The sequence below is a fragment of the Echiichthys vipera genome (genome assembly GCF_963691815.1).
Source record: "Echiichthys vipera genome assembly, chromosome: 2".
NCBI lineage: Eukaryota > Metazoa > Chordata > Actinopteri > Perciformes > Trachinidae > Echiichthys > Echiichthys vipera.
In genome coordinates this window covers 37,725,083-37,746,478 of record NC_139827.1, presented here as the reverse complement: position 1 = coordinate 37,746,478, position 21,396 = coordinate 37,725,083, and the positions used below count along the sequence as shown (strand labels likewise).

At 43.5% G+C, this 21,396-nt stretch overlaps 1 protein-coding gene across 2 annotated transcripts in view; it reads right to left on the bottom strand.

Annotated features, from left to right (window-relative positions):
- Positions 1–21,396, bottom strand: part of rab3gap1 (RAB3 GTPase activating protein subunit 1) — a 133,274-nt gene that overhangs the window by 78,836 nt on the left and 33,042 nt on the right. For both annotated transcript variants that reach the window (XM_083925041.1, XM_083925042.1), the window contains exons 12-17: positions 15,682–15,774; positions 15,234–15,406; positions 8,890–8,988; positions 7,388–7,560; positions 1,463–1,517; positions 327–695 (exon numbers count right to left, since the gene is read on the bottom strand). In XM_083925041.1, the coding sequence (XP_083781167.1) occupies positions 327–695; positions 1,463–1,517; positions 7,388–7,560; positions 8,890–8,988; positions 15,234–15,406; positions 15,682–15,774 (962 nt within the window). The remainder of the gene's footprint in view (positions 1–326; positions 696–1,462; positions 1,518–7,387; positions 7,561–8,889; positions 8,989–15,233; positions 15,407–15,681; positions 15,775–21,396) is intronic.

Below are 21,396 nucleotides of genomic sequence, written 5' to 3'. Positions count from 1 at the left end.
CAAAAGAAAGAAATAGAAAACAGGAGCTCCCAACACAGGTGGGAGGCAGATTATCTGTTTATGAATGTAGAGACCAGTTTGTCTTGTCAGCAGAGCCACCACACAAAACAATATAATATATGAAACACCACAAGTACAAGGACCTGCACTGAAAAGGTTAAACATCACATATCTGGAGAGAAGGGAAAACATGCACATTTGCAGTCTGCAGTTTTTTAGTAACTATTGAGTTTGGCCCTCAACTTTGTCCCAGTTTTTAAAATTGGTCCACTGTGAATTGGAGTTTGACACAGCTGCCTTAGTGAGTCAGAGAGAGAGATCCTTACCTGTGTGACAGGAACGTAGAGAGGCTCCATAGAGTTGAGTAGAGTCATGTTGTTATAAGGATGGAGCCTACCCTCTGCTTTAATTTTACTGCCATCTTTTTCAGCCTCAGTATGCGTAGCCACTATCTCCCCCTGATCACTCAGGCACTCAAAGAACTCTTCCTCACTGTCGCTCCATGAGTCCCAGGATTTACCCGGAGACACCTCCCTTGTTGACATGGATGCAGTAATTACTGCTGTTGCAGACTCTGATACAGGGTGACCATTCTGGCAGCTAGAGGACACCATGCGCTCTCTCTCTTTGCTTCCCTCCAGCTCCTTGCGGGATTCATCTCTGGCCCTCTTCCTCTCGATACAGCAGTTCAGCATCTATGCAGGAACATAAGCCGTTTCAGACATGGAATGCTTAATATGTCTTGTTTTATCTGTTAAAGTAATGGCTTCTTGTTGTCACTGAGAAATGTATGTACTGACAGCCTTTTTTAGACAGGACACAATCATTAAAGAAAAGTGAGTGGAAGTGGTGCCACCGTTAAAAAACAATGAGTTGAAAAGTTTCCATTTCTTCAACATCCTTTTACACAGGGCTCAAACAGTGGGTACCTTATTAATTAGCCAAATCTTCTTGAACAATTGTATCTAAAGACCAATTGCCCTTCTGTGCCTGTAGTTGTTACATAGAGACAGTTTATTAATTGAGATAATTTTTACTTGAACTAAATCTCCAAATCCTGTTTCCTCTGAATCACCCAAATAATGTGGTGGTGTAAGGATAATTACAGACCCTTCTCAGTGTATGTAAGACATTGGATTGATTGTACACAATGACAGGAGCTAGAGATCTGGCCTAGGGTGCCACCTAGTCTAGATGCGGCACTGACCTTCACCTCGAGGCAATTTGGTCTATTATTAGTAAAAAAAAAAATTTGCGGTTTTGCATTTACATGAATAATTATTATATAAACTAAATAATTGGAAACAATGAAACTGAAATGATTGTTTTTTTCTCCTAGTGTCACGTTTCCCCACTGGAAATGACCATAGCCACTGATTTCACTTTCTTATGTGTTATAAAATGAGCTTATCTTCCCTTACGGCTAAAACACACACTGTTTGCATGTTGTAAAAATTGCTACCTGTAGCTTCTGATGCAAAAGACAACAGCGAAGATCAGGAGGTCCACCAGCCAGTCTGCAGATGGAGAAGCATATAGAGAAGATAAAGTGGATACCAACTGTATTAATAAATCAAGAACATTTCTCAAGTACTTCTTGAACTGCTTCAACTAGAACAGCCTTGCAAAAATAAATACCTTGCATATATAGATAGTATATAAAATTATATAAAGCCTCTTTGTCCATGTGAATTATTTCAAATAATCCAAACGTATTCGCCTATGGAGTAGCTATCTTGTCAGTTTTTGACTCCACTGCATTTCCTCTTACTAAAAAAGGGAATTGTGCTGTGTGTGTGTGTGTGTGTGTGTGTGTGTGTGTGTGTGTTGGGGGGGGGGGGGGGGGGGTGAATGGGATAAGACCATCTTGCTTAAGTAGACCAAATTAGCAAGATCGCCAGGAGCTTGAGCTGCCTGATCTCGGGTGTCAAACTGATCCAGTAAAGGGCCGCTGTGGCTGCAAGTTTTCCTTCCAACCAAACAAACCTGCAGCCACATCTGCCATTTACTGGATCAGTTTGACAGCCTTGTAATAGATAAAGTTGAGTGGGCGGGAGTGGGAGTCAATGTTGAGTAATTTTTTTTATTTTGTAACGGAAACCCCATGGAGCTGGATATTATTTTCAGGAGCGGAGGGGGACGGCATAGGAGTGAAAATCCACTCCTGTGTGAGTCTCAAGCTGCTTCTGTCTAAATAGGCTGTTCCTGACAACCAGCCTCCGAGACACAGTGAGGGCCAGCGGCTAGCTGTCACTCAAGAAGGCGGATTCCCCTATTTATTCATATATTTTAACCTCCAATGGAATAACAACTAGCCTGGTACAAAAAAAATCACCCCCTCAAGTGTTGTATATGTTAAGATATTGTTACTCTGGGTGGTGTTGTGTTGTCCTTCAGCACCACAGTAAGGAATCTGGGTGTTATTTTTGATCAGGATATGTCCTTCGATTCTCACATAAAACTAACAAGAAAAAAAAACTCCTTGATACTTCTAGACTGGACTATTGCAACTCCTTATTATCAGGCTGCTCCAATAAATCTGTTTTAACTGGTCCAAGAAGGTTGTGTACTGACTTAAACAAATTAAAGAGAACATATTTCTCCTGTATTAGCTTCCCTGCAATGGCTAACTGTAAAATCTAGAATATAATTTAATATCCTTCATTTTACCTACAAAGCTCTTATTGGTCAGGCTCCGTCGTATCTTAAAGAGCTTATAGTACAGTATTACCCAACTAGATCGCTGCGCTCTGAGAATGCAGGGCAACTTGTCGTTCCTAGAGTCTCCAAAAGTAGAATAGGAGACAGAGCCTTCAGTTACCAAGCTCCTCTCCTGTGGAACCAACTCCCAAGTGTTTTTTGGGAGGCAGACACCGTCCCCATAAATAAAAGTAAACGTAAAACTTTCCTCTTTGATAAAGCTTACAGAAAGGGATTACTTACCCTTAGTTATGCTTAATCATGCTGCTATAGGCCTAGTCTGCAAGGGGATACAACTTCTCCTGATACTCTGAGCTTCTCTCCTCTCTGTCTGTATCATTCCTGTCTCATCAATGCGTGTTTCTAATTTAACTTCTTCCCCGGAGTTGTTTGTGCTTTGTTGTCTCACAGGTCTCTGCCAATTGTGGTGGTGCCTGCTACTATGGCCGTGCGTGTTGCTTCCTGCTGTTATTATTACTATAATTCATATATATCATAATTATTTTTATCAACTATAGTATTCATAGCTATAAAAAACATCATCAATCCAATTCCTCACTGCATCACAGCTGTTATTACCACTACTCATCATTGATCACATTCACCACATTGTCATTGTCATATTCTATCACCTTAGCTGTACTTGTTTCTACTATTCTGCTGTAATAACTGCCATAATATATAAGTCATATTCACATTACTATAAATGTAATCATAGATACTGTTACTTTTGTGGTTGCTTGCATCTCTGGGACTGTCTGTCTCTCTTTGTCTCTCCCTGTCCATCTGTCTCCATAGAGCTGGGTCTGTTAGACATTCCAGCCTGTTAAAGGGGAGGTTTTTGTTCCCACTGTGTGCACAAGCTTGCTGGACTAATGCTGTATATAATTATAATAATAATAATAATAATTATTATTATTATTATTATTATTATTATTATTATTATTATTATTATTAATAATTATAATTATTAATTTTAAAGATAGTGTGAATCGTTGTTGTTTATGGGGGAATTGTTTGGTCTCTGTAAATCATAAATAAATCATAGCTTCTTGACCTACTCTATATGTAAAGTGTCTTGAGATAACTTTTGTTATGATTTGGCACATTTGACATTTGATATGACCTAAACATACAGACTACAATGTTTTTTTTGTACCAGGCCTTAAATAGGTTTAATTATGCAGTGAAAATGGTCTAGTTAACATGGGCATCAATGAGAAATTGCTCTATTATAAAACGTGCCCTTAGTGGCCACTCGGCAAACTGCATTTCTTGCCACTTCCACAATGAATAAACCTAGAATTCTGTGGCTGGGGTTTGACTGCATATGGTTTGTATCTTAGATGGATTTAGACTTGGATTTCTGTATTTTATCAGTACATAACCAAGCTTTTTCTGCATTAAGAATTTGGTGGCAACTGCCTCGCTGAAATTGTCTGCCCCCGCCGCACTGTGTGAATATTTAGGGAAATGATTTTGACACACGTGGGCTATTACATAATCAACAGGTTCACAGAAGTTCTGTTGTCAACTTCAGGTAAGCTTGTGGACGCTTAGTAAAGAGGTTTCACATTCCATCAGCGAACATCCATGGCAGCAGCAGACTAGTACATTTACACAGTCTACAGAACAAGGAAGAAACCATGGAAAACCACCACAAGTGAAGAAGAACACAAGTGAAGAAGAACACTAGTACCGCAACCACAGTAAGCAGCTGGAGTGAGGAAAACTGTTCGCCTGCCCAAGCCTAGCGTGATTTTATTAGACAAGCCTCTCCAGCCAACATCCAGTTTCAGATTTCCTGCACAGCACCTTGAGTAGTGGGAAGACTAGAAAGGCGCTATATAAGTACAAGTCCATTTACCATCCATTCTGTGGCACCGGCTCGGTACTTGGAACTCCAGATGCAAATCTCACAAAAGACAGAGGGCCTAAGTGTTTCACAGGCCAAGATTTAGCATCCTGTTTGACAAAGCTCAAGCCACAAACAAGAGCCATGTTTTCAGAGACAGAAAATCTGATTATTCACTTCATCGTCCCCTCATGAAAGACTTTATCTCAAAGATCCCAGAACAACTTCCACATTAGTTACCATGGAGCCCTGCCTGTAGCTCAAAGTAAGTGCATGGTGCTGCCACGCACTTTCGTCCTGTAACTATTCACGCAGTTTAATGTCACACTATAGCATTTCTGCAAGATGGTGGGGATGGAGACACAGAGTGTTATTTTGATCAAATGTTCCTTTGCGTAATGGATGTGGAGAACTGTTCAATAACGTGCTTAAATAGTCAGTTATTATTATTATTATTTCCTTGGGATGTGCGTAAAAGGATTTTGGAGCTAATAAGAGTGTGATGAAACGTAGATGGTGCAGTGACTCAGGTTTATGACAAAGTAGTGAATCTCTCTCTATTTATTTTTTCAAGGTCTATGGGCTCATAGGTTTTCTAACCAACATAGTCATTTTTGGATTATGCGAACAAGCGCAATGCTAAACTTCAGGGTTTAGACGTCAACCCTGGCACACTAACTACTTACAAATAATAAGGGTGGAAATAATAATAATGTAACGGACTGTAGTGACTGTTAATGTTAATGTTAATTTGTGAGTGTCACTGTTCGAGTGAATGGAGGACTTGGGAGTTTGCGGCCAAACCCTATGCAGCGCTACGAACACCTGCAGTACAGAAAAGCAGAGGGGCGCACTCCTGGGACGCCAGGTGTTGCAATGAGCCCTCTGGAGGTGCCGTGGGTTTATCATTGAAACACCAGTGAAGGAGGGTGCCCACCTGATGACCCCAATGAAGCTGCCAACCCCCCCCCGATCTTATTTAATCAGACCAATCACCATTACAGCGCTGAAACGGCTTGATGGATGTATCGTCACCACTCGTATCTCAGGGTTTTTTGGGTTGTTTTTTTTATAACAGGATTGTTTCATCTAGTCCTAAAACCTAACTTATCTTCTGGATCCACCCAGTCACTGTTGTGAAGAGAGCAGCTGGCAACCAGGGAAAGACCTGGTGACTGCATGGAAAGACAGCGGACAGGAGGGAAAGATCCCAATGGGCGTGCCTCAGGCTAGCTCCCTGTGGCAAGTGGGACCTGGCACAAGTTACACCCATCTCTGGCTAAGAAAAGTTCAAGGAGGAAAACACCCCAAAGAGCGGGGGAGAATGATGACTGACCCAGGAACGACACAGCCAATGAGAATGATGATCAACAAGATACCCGAGTTGGCAAAACCTACTCCAGGAATTGAGCTCCAGAGTTGTAGATGGGGCTGGACTAAAGTAACACCCAATGCAGGCCTGAAAAGACACCAAGTCTTGAAAAAGTGTAAGAGCAACAGGGAACTCGCATTGACCGCTACTTCTTACAAAACAGGTTGAGTAAGTTAGGTTAGGTGAAGTTCAGCAGCAGGACCAAAACCAAAGTCTGCAGATCATCAATCTCCCTGTTCAAGAAGAAGAGGGGGAGCCAAGCACAGCAGCGCCTCACATGCCCAACCTGCAACCGAGAACAAGATCCAAGGGTGAAAACAACAAATCGGGTGGCCAAAATCCTGTGAGAAAAAGGATTGGGAGACGATTGGCACAGACATTAGCAAACTCCTGGGACAACTAAGGGGAACTGCAGTTAAGATGCTATAGAGAATGGGAGACCTGATTTACAAGTATGGTGCACTGTGCTTTGAAAGTCCCGAAGGTCGTTTCGTCCGTCAGTGGGTGCGTTGCCTCTGAGCTTACAAATCCGGAAATCGGGCAGCAGTAACGAGTCAGTTCAACCATTCACAGAAATTTATGAAGAAGGGAGTAGAAACTGGACATTTAAAAAGCTAAAAGGCAAATCATCAAAAGTAGTGGCAGACAGCCACCAGAAAACTCAAACAAGAAGGAGAAGAAGTAGTGGACATCCTAAAGTTTTGAAAGTGCCTTTAGTCATCCAGCTCTCTCATCGGCAAATCCGATTTCGGATGACAAACAGCAAAATCATCTCCTCTACGGACGCCATGTTTGTGATTGTCGATGCCATTAATCTGCGACACGGCACTGCCCTTTAGAGGATGGTTTGCATAACATCCAAGACAACGCTGAAACCAGACGGAGGTATGAAGGGTAGTACCGCAGACAATGTTTGGAACGGACGGACCAATTTCTTCAGATCCGGAAGAAATTGCACCATTGATTCATATTGGAGGTATGAATCCAGCATTAACCTGCTAAAGGCAGAAATCAAGAACCGACTGTCAACCTTGGGGAGAGCTGAGAATCTGAGAGAGTGGCGTAAAAGGAAGGAGCAAACAAGATCAAACTTCTTCAAAGACCCCATCTAACTCAATCAGACCCGTCACCATCACAGTGCTGAAACGGCTTGATGGATGTTTCGTCACCACTCAAATCTCAGGGGGGTTTTTTTGTAACAGGTTTTAGGACTAGAAGAAACAATCCCCTAACAAGTGGTGTGATTACTCAAAAAAAGGTGGCGACTAAATGTGTAAATTAAATTAACATGTGTTAAGAGTATCATTGCAAAATTACATCTTTCTTCTTGAACAATAGGACAATGCATTGGGTGGTTGTGGCTTTGTTTTTTAGCTGCAATCTTAAAATGTGAAAACCAAGTGTATTCCTATGCCTATTGCCCTTTCCAAGCAAGTCTAACAGTAGGGCGTCGTACCCACCCGTAGATAAGGTAGTTGTTTTCCCAGCGGTAGCGCAACTCTAGGACAAACTCCTGCCAGAGGTGGGCAATAGCACGTAGCCCACCATAGCTGTAGTTGATCAGACATGCACAGAGTGCCAGCCGGTAGGTCAGACTGTCACTGGGTGCTGACTTCAGCTGAAGAAAAAGGTTCTGTACACGGGGGGACAGAAAGCAGGAGGAAGAATGGAAAAACATGTTTATTCCTCTGTGAACATTTTTTTCAGAGCAGTAATCAAATTAACGTAAATAGTTGCTTTGCTACAATCAGAAGTGAATGCACAGCTGCATCCTGACACCCTTTTACCAGGGGTGTTTTAACTCATGGGGCCTCCTAATCAGCTTTTCTGACAACACATGATACAACAGAATTATGACTGAAATACATTAGTCATTGTTTGAAAAACAACAAATCCCAAAGATTTACGCGATATCTTGTAATTGCCATTTAAATGTTTTTTTTGTAAATTTCAATTAACTATTTTTCAATGTTTAAGGTTATTATGGATCTGCAATGGTTGTAATTACTTTAATGGTTCTGCAGTTAGGGTGTGACGAGAACCCTCAGCTCACAAGACGATACACGATATTGAGTCCACGAGAACGAGATGCGAAGGGATTTAAACACAATCTTTGAATTTTCAGTATTTTCTTTACAGGAGCAATTGATTTTAGCAGAGAGCTGTGGTTGTGCTGCAGGTGTCTCTCAATAGTGCTTATGTTAGCCATGGTGTAGCCTACGGTACTCATGCCAGTAAAATCCCCCCTTTGCCACCACTCGCTCATCTAACAGAACAGATACAGTCCCATTTTGTTAAATATATCGACTGTCACCCGCGTTTTCTCCCGCTGTATATGTGTTTTAAACATTTGAACCTTATCTACATTGACAGATCAGCTCAGTCCGTTTGCCTGACTCACTGCACTGGGCAAAGAAATGTCAACACCATGGATTTCTTCTCCTGGAGCCGACAGAAATGTACTAAATCAAAATAGTTTTCATAAGTTATCGAGCCGCTGTCACTCGGCTCAAGAGCTGCCGACACAACTCTCTACTCGTCACATACGAAGGCTTCGGGTCCATCAGGTTGGATGACCGCTTACGTGCTGACACTGAGCCTATAACTTGTAGCCTGGTGCTAAAGAAGCTGCAGGGGCCCACGTCTTACGTGTTTGTTCCACAGGCACTATCTTCTCACAGTGTTTACATATTGCTCCAGACTTATGTCATTCTGTTGCTGTTCATCCACTTACATATTGATATCGCGAGACAACTTTTACCTCGATGAGAAATATTGTCACATTTTAATTCTGCAAGATCTTGAGGGACGATATCTCTTCACACCCCTATTCTCTAGTGTTTAAAAATGTATGTTGCATGTACATTTCTTCAAAATATGCATGATTTATTGACTTGATTACACCTGTCTGGCAACCCATTCAAATTTTCACAGTGTGTAAGTGGTAAAAGGGCAAACATACATAGTCAGAGTTTTTATTTTCCTCGGCATTCCCACAGGCGTTTGACTCTGAAGTTTTATTCACTGACGACTTTTCCACAGCAGCGTCTGGGAAGAGAAACTGAAACATGCAAGAAAAAACACACTTAAATAGAAAAGCGTCAATAAATTATACATTGATATAAAACCATTAGAATAAGTGTCCTTAATCTATTGCTTGTCATACATAATATATTGGTCTTACCCAGCCTTTGTGCTAATTTAGCATAAAGGAGGATATCTTAATTGTCCCAGGGGGAAATTGGTTTCAAATCCAGAACATTGTTGCTGGAAAAATATACAAATACATACACACATACCATAAACACATATGCATATATACATTTCTGCCACTGCATAAAACACACACACACACACACCTGGATGGAAGTTACAGAAGAATAAATGTGGACTAACGGGGTGATGAATGTCTTTCACTACTCTTTTGTTGAGCTTTAATGAGACTGAACATGAAGTGAATGTGTCAGTTTGAATTAATAAATCAGCAATGGAAAGCTGCAAGTTGACAAAAATAGAAACACATTTTCAAAGGCTAAAATTGAAGAACCCCATTGAGCTAGTTTGTACAAGTTTGTACAAGTTAACAAATCCTTCATGTACACTAAAGTTAGTCCCAAAGTCGGACGCGGTTTTGCTCTTGGAACGACTCTTTTGACCTATGCTTCTTTTAGGAAATATTATTTGGAAACCATAAAGTGTCCTTGTTATGCATATGATACTGTTGAAAGTAAAGGGATTGGAAAGCCTATTTGCCGGAATAAGCGAATTAACCACTCTAAGGCAGTGCCATTCTCAGACAGGAAATGCACACAAAAATACCAAATAAAAAAGTAATGACACATATTTTTTCGTACGCAGACAAATATTGAATTATTAAGTCATGCACAACAAATATTGAGTTCACGTTCTTCTGTGTAGCACATAATGTTGGTAAGCCAGTGCAGCAACACATAGCCGACTATCAGTATTTTATTGCAACGTGTTTATTCATTCATGGCAAAATAAAACATCAGTCAAAACCAAAATAAAACATCAGTGGGGGGGTTCCTCCCCCTCCTTGAAAGACCAGCAGCCACGCTGGTCTTTCAAGGAGGGGAAGCTCATTTTTCAAACAAAGTTTGTTTGTTTATTTATATGTAAAAAATTTTTTATAATGTAACTATTTACATTTGCAAAACAGCTATTATTTTTATGCAAAATTTAAATACACATTTACAGCCTTAGTTCTACATATTAAAAATCACTAGTTATTTTTTGTGATATAACTTCACAAAACACATACAAACTATTGCATCGCACATTTGTATGGTTTATTTTACAGATCCAGTGGTAAAACTGGAAATTGGACAAAATTATACAAATAAATTAAGTAATAAAGACGTGCTTTCAGCATGAAAGTCAAGTACTTCGGCAACAAGAACGCCCAGTTCGGTCAAGTGAGCAGTCATTCTCTTTCCTGTAGTCAAACTTGTCAGCCCTATAATTGTAGTGCGGCTGTATTTTGACATTTATGGTAAATGAACACACCAAATGAAATAATCAAAACTGTGTTGCGCCGAAAATATTTTTGTTGTGTCCACGTCCGGTTTTCAGTTTTCAGAATAAACTGTTACACAACCAGGTCTATGTACAGGATAAATATGGAAATAAGACAAATTGCATGATATTCACAGGAACTATTTACTTAAAGGTCTTTCAAAATATACTTACTACACTTAAATATTATATTGTATAAAAATCAACAAACTGGCAAGATACCAGATTTACAGTACTACTTTTGTAAAACATTTTTGGAATGACCAAGATTGTGATAAATAAGGCAGCTACTGGCCTAAGCTACCAGTCCGGTTCCGGCGCTGTGTAAAGCGGCAGCCAGGAACAGTTGCTCCCTCTCCTTTCCGCACTTTTTTGCTATTTTATCTTATTTTACTGTCTTTTTATTAAGTACTTTTTCCTGTAAGTCGTAGTGCTAACCTTAGCCAACTATGTTCGTGAACTTTCTTACGTGTTTTTTGTCCGTTTGTCTCATTCTTGGGACTATTTTTGCCGACCGCGTCTCCGTCTGGACGCAACAATGCGGCGGCTCCATTGTTTACACCCGTGAACAGCTGTTGTCGCTAGCACCAACGGCGCTAATGCGGGAGAGGCCTGAAATCCCCAAAGAACTGAGGAGAAAGTACAGGGGATGTAAGGCTAGACGTAAACAACGGGAAAAGAAGAGGAGATATAAACCATCTCTCCCTTCCATCACCATGGGGAACGTGAGGTCGCTGGCTAACAAGATGGACGAGCTGGCGGGCCTGGTGAAGACTCAGTGGAGGTATCGTGTGAGCAGTGTGCTGTGTGCAGTGAGACGTGGCTCCACGAGGACATCCCGGACTCGAACGTAACTGTGGACGGCTTTCAGACTGTTCGGACGGACAGGAGTCACCGTGAGAGTGGCAAGAGGAAAGGTGGGGGACTTGCTATTCTTATTAACAACAAGTGGTGTCATCCTGGACACGTTACTGTAAAGGAGCGTGTGTGTAGCCCGGACATTGAGCTGCTTGCCGTGAGTCTGCGGCCATATTATCTGCCGAGGGAGTTTTCACACGTGATCGTTCTGGTTGTTTACGTTCCTCCGACTGCAAACGCGGCGCGCGCGAGTGACGTCATCCACACCGTCGTCGCGGGACTTCAGACACGGCACCCAGACGCATTCATTGCAATATCTGGGGACTTCAACCACATCACTCTGGCTGCAACACTGCCCACTTTCAAGCAGTTTGTGGACTGTCCCACCAGGGAAAACAAGACACTGGACCTGCTGTATGCTAATGTTAAGGAGGCTTACAGCTCCACTGCCCTTCCTCCTCTTGGAAGATCAGATCACAACCTCATCCATCTGCAGCCCCTGTATAAGCCCCAAGTCCAGCGGCTTCCTGTGACCACCAGGACTGTGAGGAGATGGTCACAGGAGACTGACGAAGCTTTACAGGGTTGCTTTGAACTCACAGACTGGGATTTGCTCTGTAATTCACATGGGGAGGACCTTGATGATCTCACGGACTGCATAACAGGGTACATCAATTTCTGTGGGGACAGCGTTGTTCCTACAGAGACTGTACTCTGTTTCCCAAATAACAAGCCGTGGGTCACCAGAGACATCAAGGTCCTGCTGAATGCGAAGAAGAGGGCCTTCAGAGAGGGGGACAGAGAGCAGATGAGGCAGGTCCAGAGGGAGCTGAAGGAGAGGATCCAACAGGGCAAAGACACCTACAGGAGGAAGCTGGAGCACAAACTCCAGCAGAACAACTTAAAGGACGTGTGGAGCGGCATGAGGAGCATCACTGGCTACAAACCATCTGGTAGCCAGACGGTAGGAGGTGGTACTGAACGTGCCAATGAGCTGAATCTGTTCTTCAACAGATTTGATGAAAGGGCTCTGGACCACCTCCCCACGGCTCCTCTACAACCACCCACCTCCAAACCTCCAACCCTGCTGACACCTCCCCCTCAATTCCTTCCTGATTTTGCCCTACCTGTCCCCTCCCCCCCGCCATCACCTCTCTCCACCCCCACCAACACACACAGCAGACAGACCTTCACTGCAGAGCATGTGAGGAAGGAGCTGTGCAGACGCCGCCCAGGCAAGGCAGCGGGTCCCGACGGTGTCAGCCCGAGGGTCCTCAAAACTTGTGCGATCCAGCTGAGTGGAGTCCTGCAGTACATCTACAACCTCAGCCTGAGTCTCGAGAAGGTCCCTGTGCTGTGGAAGACATCCTGCCTGGTACCATTACCAAAGAAGGTGCGTCCCAGCACCTCAGAAGACTACAGACCGGTGGCGCTGACGTCGCACCTGATGAAGTCCCTGGAGAGGCTGGTTCTTTCACTTCTTCGGCCCCTGGTCAGCTCATCACTGGACCCTCTACAGTTTGCCTACCAGCCGAGACTAGGAGTGGAGGATGCTATCATCTTCCTGCTCAACCGTGCCTGCGCCCACCTGGACAGAGCGGGGACCACAGTGAGAATCTTGTTCATGGACTTCTCAAGTGCGTTCAACACCATCCGGCCTGCTCTGCTGGGACGGAAGCTGACGGCGATGCAGGTGGACCCTCCCCTGGTTTCCTGGATTACGGATTACTTGACGGGTCGACCACAGTATGTCAGACTGCAGGACGGAGTGTCTGACACCGTGGTCTGCAGCACTGGAGCTCCACAGGGTACTGTTCTTTCCCCATTTCTGTTCACCCTGTACACCTCAGACTTTCAGTTCCTCTCTGAGTCCTGCCACCTGCAGAAGTTTGCCGATGATTCTGCAATTGTTGGCTGTGTCAGTGAGGGGAAGGAGGAGGAGTACAGGGGCGTTGTGGACTCCTTTGTCGACTGGTGTGCAGCTAATCACCTGATTCTAAACGCCACCAAGACAAAGGAGCTAGTGGTGGATTTCCGCAGGAGTAAATCTGCCCCCACACCCATCTCCATCAACGGCGTGACTGTGGATGTTGTCCAGGATTACAAATATCTTGGAGTATACCTGGATAACAAACTGGACTTTTCCAAGAACACTGAGGCTGTATACAAGAAGGGCCAGAGTTGTCTCTATTTCCTGAGGAGGCTCCGGTCATTCAATGTTTGTAACACCATGCTGAGGATGTTCTACCAGTCAGTGGTAGCCAGTGCCATCTTCTTTGCTGTTGTGTGCTGGGGCAGCAGACTGAGGGCAGCAGACGCAAAGAGGATCAGTAAGATCATCAGGAAGGCTGGCTCCGTCCTGGGGGTCAAACTGGACTCTTTGGTGGCGGTGTCTGAGAGGAGGATGCTGTCTAAACTGCACAGCATCCTGGACAATAACTCTCACCCTCTCCACCAGCTGCTGACCTCCAGCAGAAGCACATTCAGCCATAGACTCATTCTCCCCCGGTGTAATACTGAACGCCGGAGGAAGTCTTTTCTTCCGCCGGAAGAAAAGAGGAAGTCTTTTCTTCCGGCGGCCATCAAACTTTATAATTCATCTCCCCCCAGTCAGGTAAGGAACAGTGGAGACACTGTATCCTGAAAATGTCCCTTTGTCACTATATACCATCACTGCATCACTTTATTCAGTTGTACTTTATTCAGTTGTACTGTCACTTACTTCAGTAAGTAATGCTGCTATACTACACTGTCACTTTATATCACCACTACATCACTTTATTTATTTATTAATGGTTTACTGTAACTATCTGCTGATATACTTACTGTGCTTTAGGACATGCTGCTACATTTCACTGTGGTTTACTGTAACTGACTTAAGTACGAAATGCTGCTACACTCCACTGTGCCATACTGTCACTTAGTTCTGTAGGACATGCTGCTACATTTTTAACATTTTTAACACTTATAACTTATCGCTCCTTCTCACTTATTTAGTTTGTACTTATTTTATTTCAATCTGCTGCTAAACTGCACGCTGCGTATTGTTGTATATTGTATATACCTACGCTTAACCACGACGTCTGTTGCACTCTGTCACACTTGGTTCATTGCTTGATTTATCTGACGTTAGCTTTATTTTGATTTGATTTATGTTTATGCTTATTGTTACTCTGATCCTTTTCCGCCTTTGTATCGAAACTGTTGCACAATAATTTCCCTCGGGATAAATAAAGCTTCTTGAATCTTGAATCTTGAATGTGTAGCCTACGTGTATAGTTGTATACATGTATTTATGTTAATAGCACTTTTATTTTTGTACAACTTGGAAACTGGACTTAACTTGAACCTGTTCTTGTTGCAGTCACCAAGAAAGCGAGTTATACTTATTTTTTGTCACTAAGAATGGAGATATACTATTCTCCGGCCAAACTCACGCTCCATCATCCCCTAACTCCTGAACAAGATCCCGAGGTACTGGAACTCCTTCACTTGGGGTAAAGACTCATTCCCTACCTGGAGTAAGCAATCCACCGGTTTCCTCCTGAGAGCCACAGCCTCAGATTTAGAGGTGCTGATCCCCATCCCAGCCGTTTCACACTCGGCCGCGAAGCGAACCAGTGAATGCTAAAGGTCACTGACCGGCAATGCCATCAGGGCCATGTCATCCAGGAAAGACATAGTAATCATAACCCTACATAGTGCTGCCGACAAAGAGCCATGGTCTCAAATACACTGACCCTTGCTTGTATAAATACTTTCTGTTGTTTTGAACACATGCACTAGTGCACATTTCATTTCATGTTTTAAGCACATCTGATTTTTATTTATTTTTTCACCTTGAGTTTCCAGTTTTCCATTTGTTTTCTGTGAAAATATCTATATAAAACAGTCAGCATTGATATGACTTACCAGAAGGACAGAATTGAGTATATCAGCATTCAGGGGTGACTCATCTGTTCGTCGATGGCGTCTGATGTGCTTCCGGGCACTATGCACCATATTGGAGACAGACAGTTTGGAGATTGGCACTTTTGCTGTTGGCTCCGTTAGCTTTGATAAAGCAGAGCTGATGTCACTATTTTCTACAGGGACAAAACAGCAGTAATTTACAATCAAACTCAGAAGTTACCATCTAATATTTAAGATGAGTATAAATTAAGCATTTGTATATTGTATCTCTGAGGTAACATTTAGAGTGGTGGAGATGAGTTATAGGAGGCTATATGGAAACAATTCACAAACACCACTGAAAGAGTTACTAGGCCCAAAGTTTTGAACTACTGGTTGCATGGGTACATTACAATAAGAAACAATGCCATCCATTCTACTGTCCAAACAGTACAGCCAGTAACCTGACCTTTGCCTTCCTCTTCAGCCAATCCTCTTCCCAGAATCTCTTCTGTAGACTCCTTCCTACAGTAGAGTTTAAAGAACTCTGTCAGAAAGTCACCTGCATGGGAAGATAAGATTGCCCAAAAAAACCCACTAAATTAATCTTTTGTCTTGCGAAAGTTCTTCTCACAGATGCACACAAACACACAATGCTTTTTAGGAGAATATGCATCTCATTAGGCAGTAACTTTCTGTTATTATGCTTTTTAGCAAAGAAATATTGAAGATCAGACCATTATATCAACCATCATATTTGCCAAAAGGCCGATAGCGGTTAACGAGGCGAATATTGGCCAATACCAATGTTGAGCAAATAAATTGGTATATCCTTTACACACATAGATATAAATATCTATAGACGTGCACATAAGCTCAATTTTACACGAGGACATGCAGAGATCAACACATCAGATTGAAAAACCCCTTTATCAACATTGACGCATAGAATGAGGATAAGACAGATCTATGCCTAGATTTTGTCTGCTACCTATAAGTTTGGTGAGTTGGTGAATTTATTGTTTATCTGACCACAGCTAGCGAGCGCACCTTGCCATGTCAACTATTTAACCAGTGTTTTTTGTATGAAAGCATCAGTTAAGAGCAGGCTAACTAACTAGTGAACTTGCCAAAAGAATAATAAAAACTTATCACTCATCCTGGGATATGCTTTTCTAGTCTTTGACAAGTGAAAAGTTGCATTATTAAATATCTTTCCTTCACTGTTGATGTGGTTTTTAATTTTGGGATTTGGATATTTGTTATATAATTTTATCAATGCTGTTGAATAACAGAATCCTTTAAAGTGAATGCCTTTAATTAAACTGAAAGGAAAATTAAACATAAGATGTTTCAGCATAGTGTTTCCATTTCAGCGCAGTGTGAGAGTCTTTACTAGTTTCTCTCTCCACTGATCTCTGTTATTCACTGAGAACAGTTCTTTGCATACACACAGCTGGTGCAGAGCGGAGAGAGAGGTGCAGTGAAAACTCGGAAATCCAGCAAATTTGTTACTCTCCCTACCAATATAAGCTGCTCTGTTTCAACAAAGTAAGACTGAAAAAAATGTGCAAATAAACTGAAATTCACCACAGTGTTTTATCAAGACTAAGCTATAAGCAGAGAAATGATCTGCTAACTGCTAGGCTAACACTGAGACGCAGCAGCGTTACCCCGTCCATCTCAGCCGTGACCAGAGAAATGTCTGGGTGAGACATGCTCAGCATGGTGCTTTTTGTATAAAGGCCTCACTGTTCGAAAGCAGTACAGTTCAGAATTTGACACACTCAAACTAAAACTCAGTTGACAACTACAAAAAGGGATAGTTAGACATTTTTTGATTAGGTTGAGTAAGGATGGGACAATTGCAATGAAATAAGTAATAAATAAGTAAAACATGGGACATTTCCAAGAGGCATGTACAATTAACATCACTGTGGACATACTTATCAACCACTACAAAAAAATGGAAGTTTGATCATTTAATAGTTTCTTAAAGATTGCTGCAATACTGTTTTTCAATTAAAAAATTGTGTCCTTGCATCTGTGATGCAATAAAAATAGTTTCCTTGACAAAATGTACTGTAAAGTGATTCCAGTGTGTTTTTAATGCCATTTTAAGCATATTTCATTGATCATTTTAATAATATTGTGAATCAAAATTATATTGGTCACGATAATTGTTTCATCTCATCCCATGCTAGGGTTGGGGGAATCCACTTGTATTGTTCAAACAAGATAGGATAAGATCACTGCACGGGATTCAATAAAAGAACACTTGACTCTAAAGTAATTTTTGTAGAAATTGTGTCTGGACACCAGTGGCGTCGCCTGGCCTGGGCATCCAGGGCTTTAGCCCCGAACATTTTTTCATTAGCCCCGGATAATTCAACTTCAGAAGAAATAATGATAACTGTACAATAACGAGCCACTATAGAAGTTGTAGTTTTCCATTTTTAGTGAATGCAACACAGGATGACGTCGAGACTGACTGGCTAATCAGAGAGAGGGGTTGCGTGAAGCATCCGTGTTTTATTGGCTGATAATCTCGCGTCAGCAGGCTCTTCCGGTATCTAAAACGTTGGCGGTTTAGGGAGACGTTTAAGCAACATTACGAAAGATCATGGATATAGGGCGATTTTTCAAAAACAAGGAGGCTGACTCGGCTGAGGCTGAGGTTTATTCCTTCAAAATAATGTGAAACGTGTATTGTTAGGGGGGCGTGCCAGCGGAGCTGCGGGACAGTCCTCCCTGGTGATCGACACTCTTAGGCGGGCTGAAAATCCCTGAAGGCTCGGTACAGCTGGCGACTTTTCCCACACATAAATTCAGTGATATTTTTCTCACATAAGTTACCGCACACAACTACGTAACTGTTATGTCCCTCTAACGTTGCTGTGTGGGTAAAATAAAACTCCCGAGGACTTCCAAAGGGCTGCCGAGCACCGCTATCTCACTTTGCCTGCATGTATACAGTTATTCATGTAGATATTTGTCAATTTTGTTATTGATTAGGCTACTCATATATTGTTGCAACATTTAAACTCTTTACTACCATCTCTTGTATTTCATAATTAATACAATATAATTGAGCCCAGTGAGTGCCACTTTAGCAAGGAAGGAAAAAGACAAGTAAATGCTAATCCTGTTGCAAGGGCCAGTTCCCTTATATGATTGCTTTTTGATAACGTCTGCTATGATAAAATGAATCTGATGTTATATTCTGTTTACAGATGACAGTACAGAGAAGGAAGATCAAAGTAAGATAGGAGACCAAGAAGACAACAGTGAAGAAGGCAATAACACTGAGGTCAGGACTTTAGATGGCGCTGCGTGAGTGGAAGCCTGTTACAGCAGCTCTCGCTCACTTTTGAGCTTTTTCCTCTTTTTATATTTCTTTTGCACTTTTTTTTAACTATTCTTTCTTAGCACTCTTTTGAGCTCTCTCTTGGGCAGTATGGAGACCAGACTAGCGTACTTCGTTCTGGTCTCAATACTTATTTTTTCAACTTTTTCCGTTGTGTCCGAGGAGCCTGTACGCAGCCCTGTTGTTTACAGTAGGGATCAGCTGTTGGCCCTCAGCAGCGTTGCGGTGCAGCCGCACGAGCGGCCTCATGTCCCCCGCGAGCTGAGGAGGAGACGCTGGTGCCGTTCCGGAGCCTCTCACCGTCGCAGGAGGACACGCTACAGACCCGTCCTCCCGTCTGTCATCATGGGGAATGTAAGATCTCTTCCCAACAAGATGGACGAGCTAACGGCCCTGACCCGGCATCAGAGGGACTACCGCGAGTGCAGCATCATAGTGCTCACTGAGACGTGGCTAACGGAGCTGACCCCCCACCACGGACGCTAAGCTGGACGGGTTTCAGTTACGGCGGGCAGACAGGACGGCTGAGAGCGGTAAGAGGAAAGGAGGAGGGCTGGCTGTTTTTGTTAATGACAGTTGGTGAAACTCTGGGCACATCACTGTTAAAGAGCAAGTCTGCAATAAGGACATCGGACTTTTAGCTGTTAGCATGAGGCCGTACTACCTCCCAAGGGAGTTCACACAGGTGATTGTGTTAGCTGTGTACAACCCCCCCTCTGCTAACGCTGATGCAGCTTGTGATGTTCTTCATTCAGTCTCAAGCTCACTGCAGACACAGCACCCACAGGCCCTCTTCCTCATCTCTGGGGACTTTAATCATGCCTCTCTGTCCTCTACTCTGCCCACATTCACACAGTATGTCACCTGCCACACCAGAGACAATAAAACGCTGGACTTATTGTACGTCAACATCAAGGAGGCAAACAACTCATCCCCCCTCCCTCCCCTGGGAAGATCTGACCACAACCTGGTGCATCTTCTGCCTGTGTACAAGCCCCTCGTAAACAGGCAACCAGTGGAAGTCCGCACATTTAAAGCATGGACTAAGGAGTCTGAGGAGGCTCTGAGGGACTGCTTTGACTCAACTGTGTGGGAAGAACTGTGTGTTTCTTATGGGGAGGACATTGACAGCTTAACAGACTGCATAACGGACTACATTAATTTTTGTGTTGATAACACCAGGACTGTACGGTGTTTTTCAAACAGCAAGCCCTGGATTAATCCTGACAAAGAAGGCCTTTAGGTCAGGAAACAAGGAGGAGCTGAAGGCTGTGCAGAGGGAGCTGAGGAAGAAGATCAGAGAGGGGAAGAACAGCTACAGGAGGAAGATGGAAAACCAGCTGCAGCAGAGAAACGTTAGTGGAGTCTGGAAAAGCCTAAAAACTATCTCAGGGCAGAGGACACCAGGCTCCCAGGCTGCGGGGGATCAGACGTGGGTGAACAACATGAACCTGTTTTTCAACAGGTTTGATCAGATGGGATCAGCTCCAGGCTGCTCAAGTCCTGTGCAGACCAGCTGTGCAGGATTGTAGAGCACATCTTTACCATGAGCCTGAAGCTGGGAAAAGTGCCACTGCTGTGGAAAACCTCCTGCGTGGTTACTGTACCAAAGATCCCTCACCCAAAAGACTTCAACAGCTACAGACCAGTTGCTCTCACTTCACACCTGATGAAGACCCTGGAGCGGCTGGTCCTCATCCATCTCCACCCTCTGGTGGGCCCCTTTTTGGACCCTCTCCAGTTCGCATATCAACCCAGCATCGGAGTGGATGACGCCATCATCTTCCTCCTGGACAGATCACTGTCTCACCTGGAGAAGGCTGGAAACACTGAGGATTATGTTCTTTGATTTCTCCAGTGCCTTTAACACCATCCAGCCTGCACTTCTGGGGGACAAGCTGGAGCTGGCAGGGGTGAACACACACCTCACATCCTGGATCCTGGATTACCTTACTAACCGGCCACAGTATGTGAGGACTCGGGACTACATGTCAGACACAATAATCTGCAGTACGGGGGCCCCACAGGGAACGGTCCTGGCTCCTTTCCTGTGCACTCTGTACACCGCAGACTTCAACCACCAATCCCCTCACTGCCATCTACAAAAGTTATCTGACGACTCTGCTATCGTCGGCCTCATCAGGGACGGTGACGACGGAGCCTACAGAGAACTTATTCAGGACTTTGTGGACTGGTGCCGGCGGAACCACCTCCAGCTCAACGCCGGGAAGACCAAAGAGCTGGTGGTGGATTTCCGCAGGCACAAACAACCCTGCACACAGGTGAACATCCGGATAACGGACATTGAGATGGTGACATCTTACAAGTACCTGGGAGTTCACCTGAACAATAAACTGAACTGGTCTGACCACACTGCAGCAACATATAAGACAGGTCAGAGCAGACTGTTTTTCTGAGTAAGCTCAGGTCCTTTGGAGTGCAAGGGGCACTCCTGACCTCCTTCTATGACTCTGTGGTGGCATCAGCCATTTTCTATGGAGTAGTCTGCTGGAGCAGCAGCATATCAGCCGCAGACAGGAGGAGACTTGATAAACTTATCAAGAAGGCCGGCTCCATCCTGAGATGCCCTGTGGACCCAGTGCAGGTGCTGGGAGAGAGCAGGATGCTGGACAAGCTGTCATCCCTGCTGGTGCAGGAGTCCCACCCCCTGCAGGTCACTCTCACAGCACTGGGCAGCTCCTTCAGCAACAGACTGATACACCCTAAGTGTGCGAAGGGGAGGTATCGCAGGTCCTTCCTTCCTGCTGCTGTCAGACTTTACAATCAGCTCTGCTCCCAATAGACTATTGACCTCAT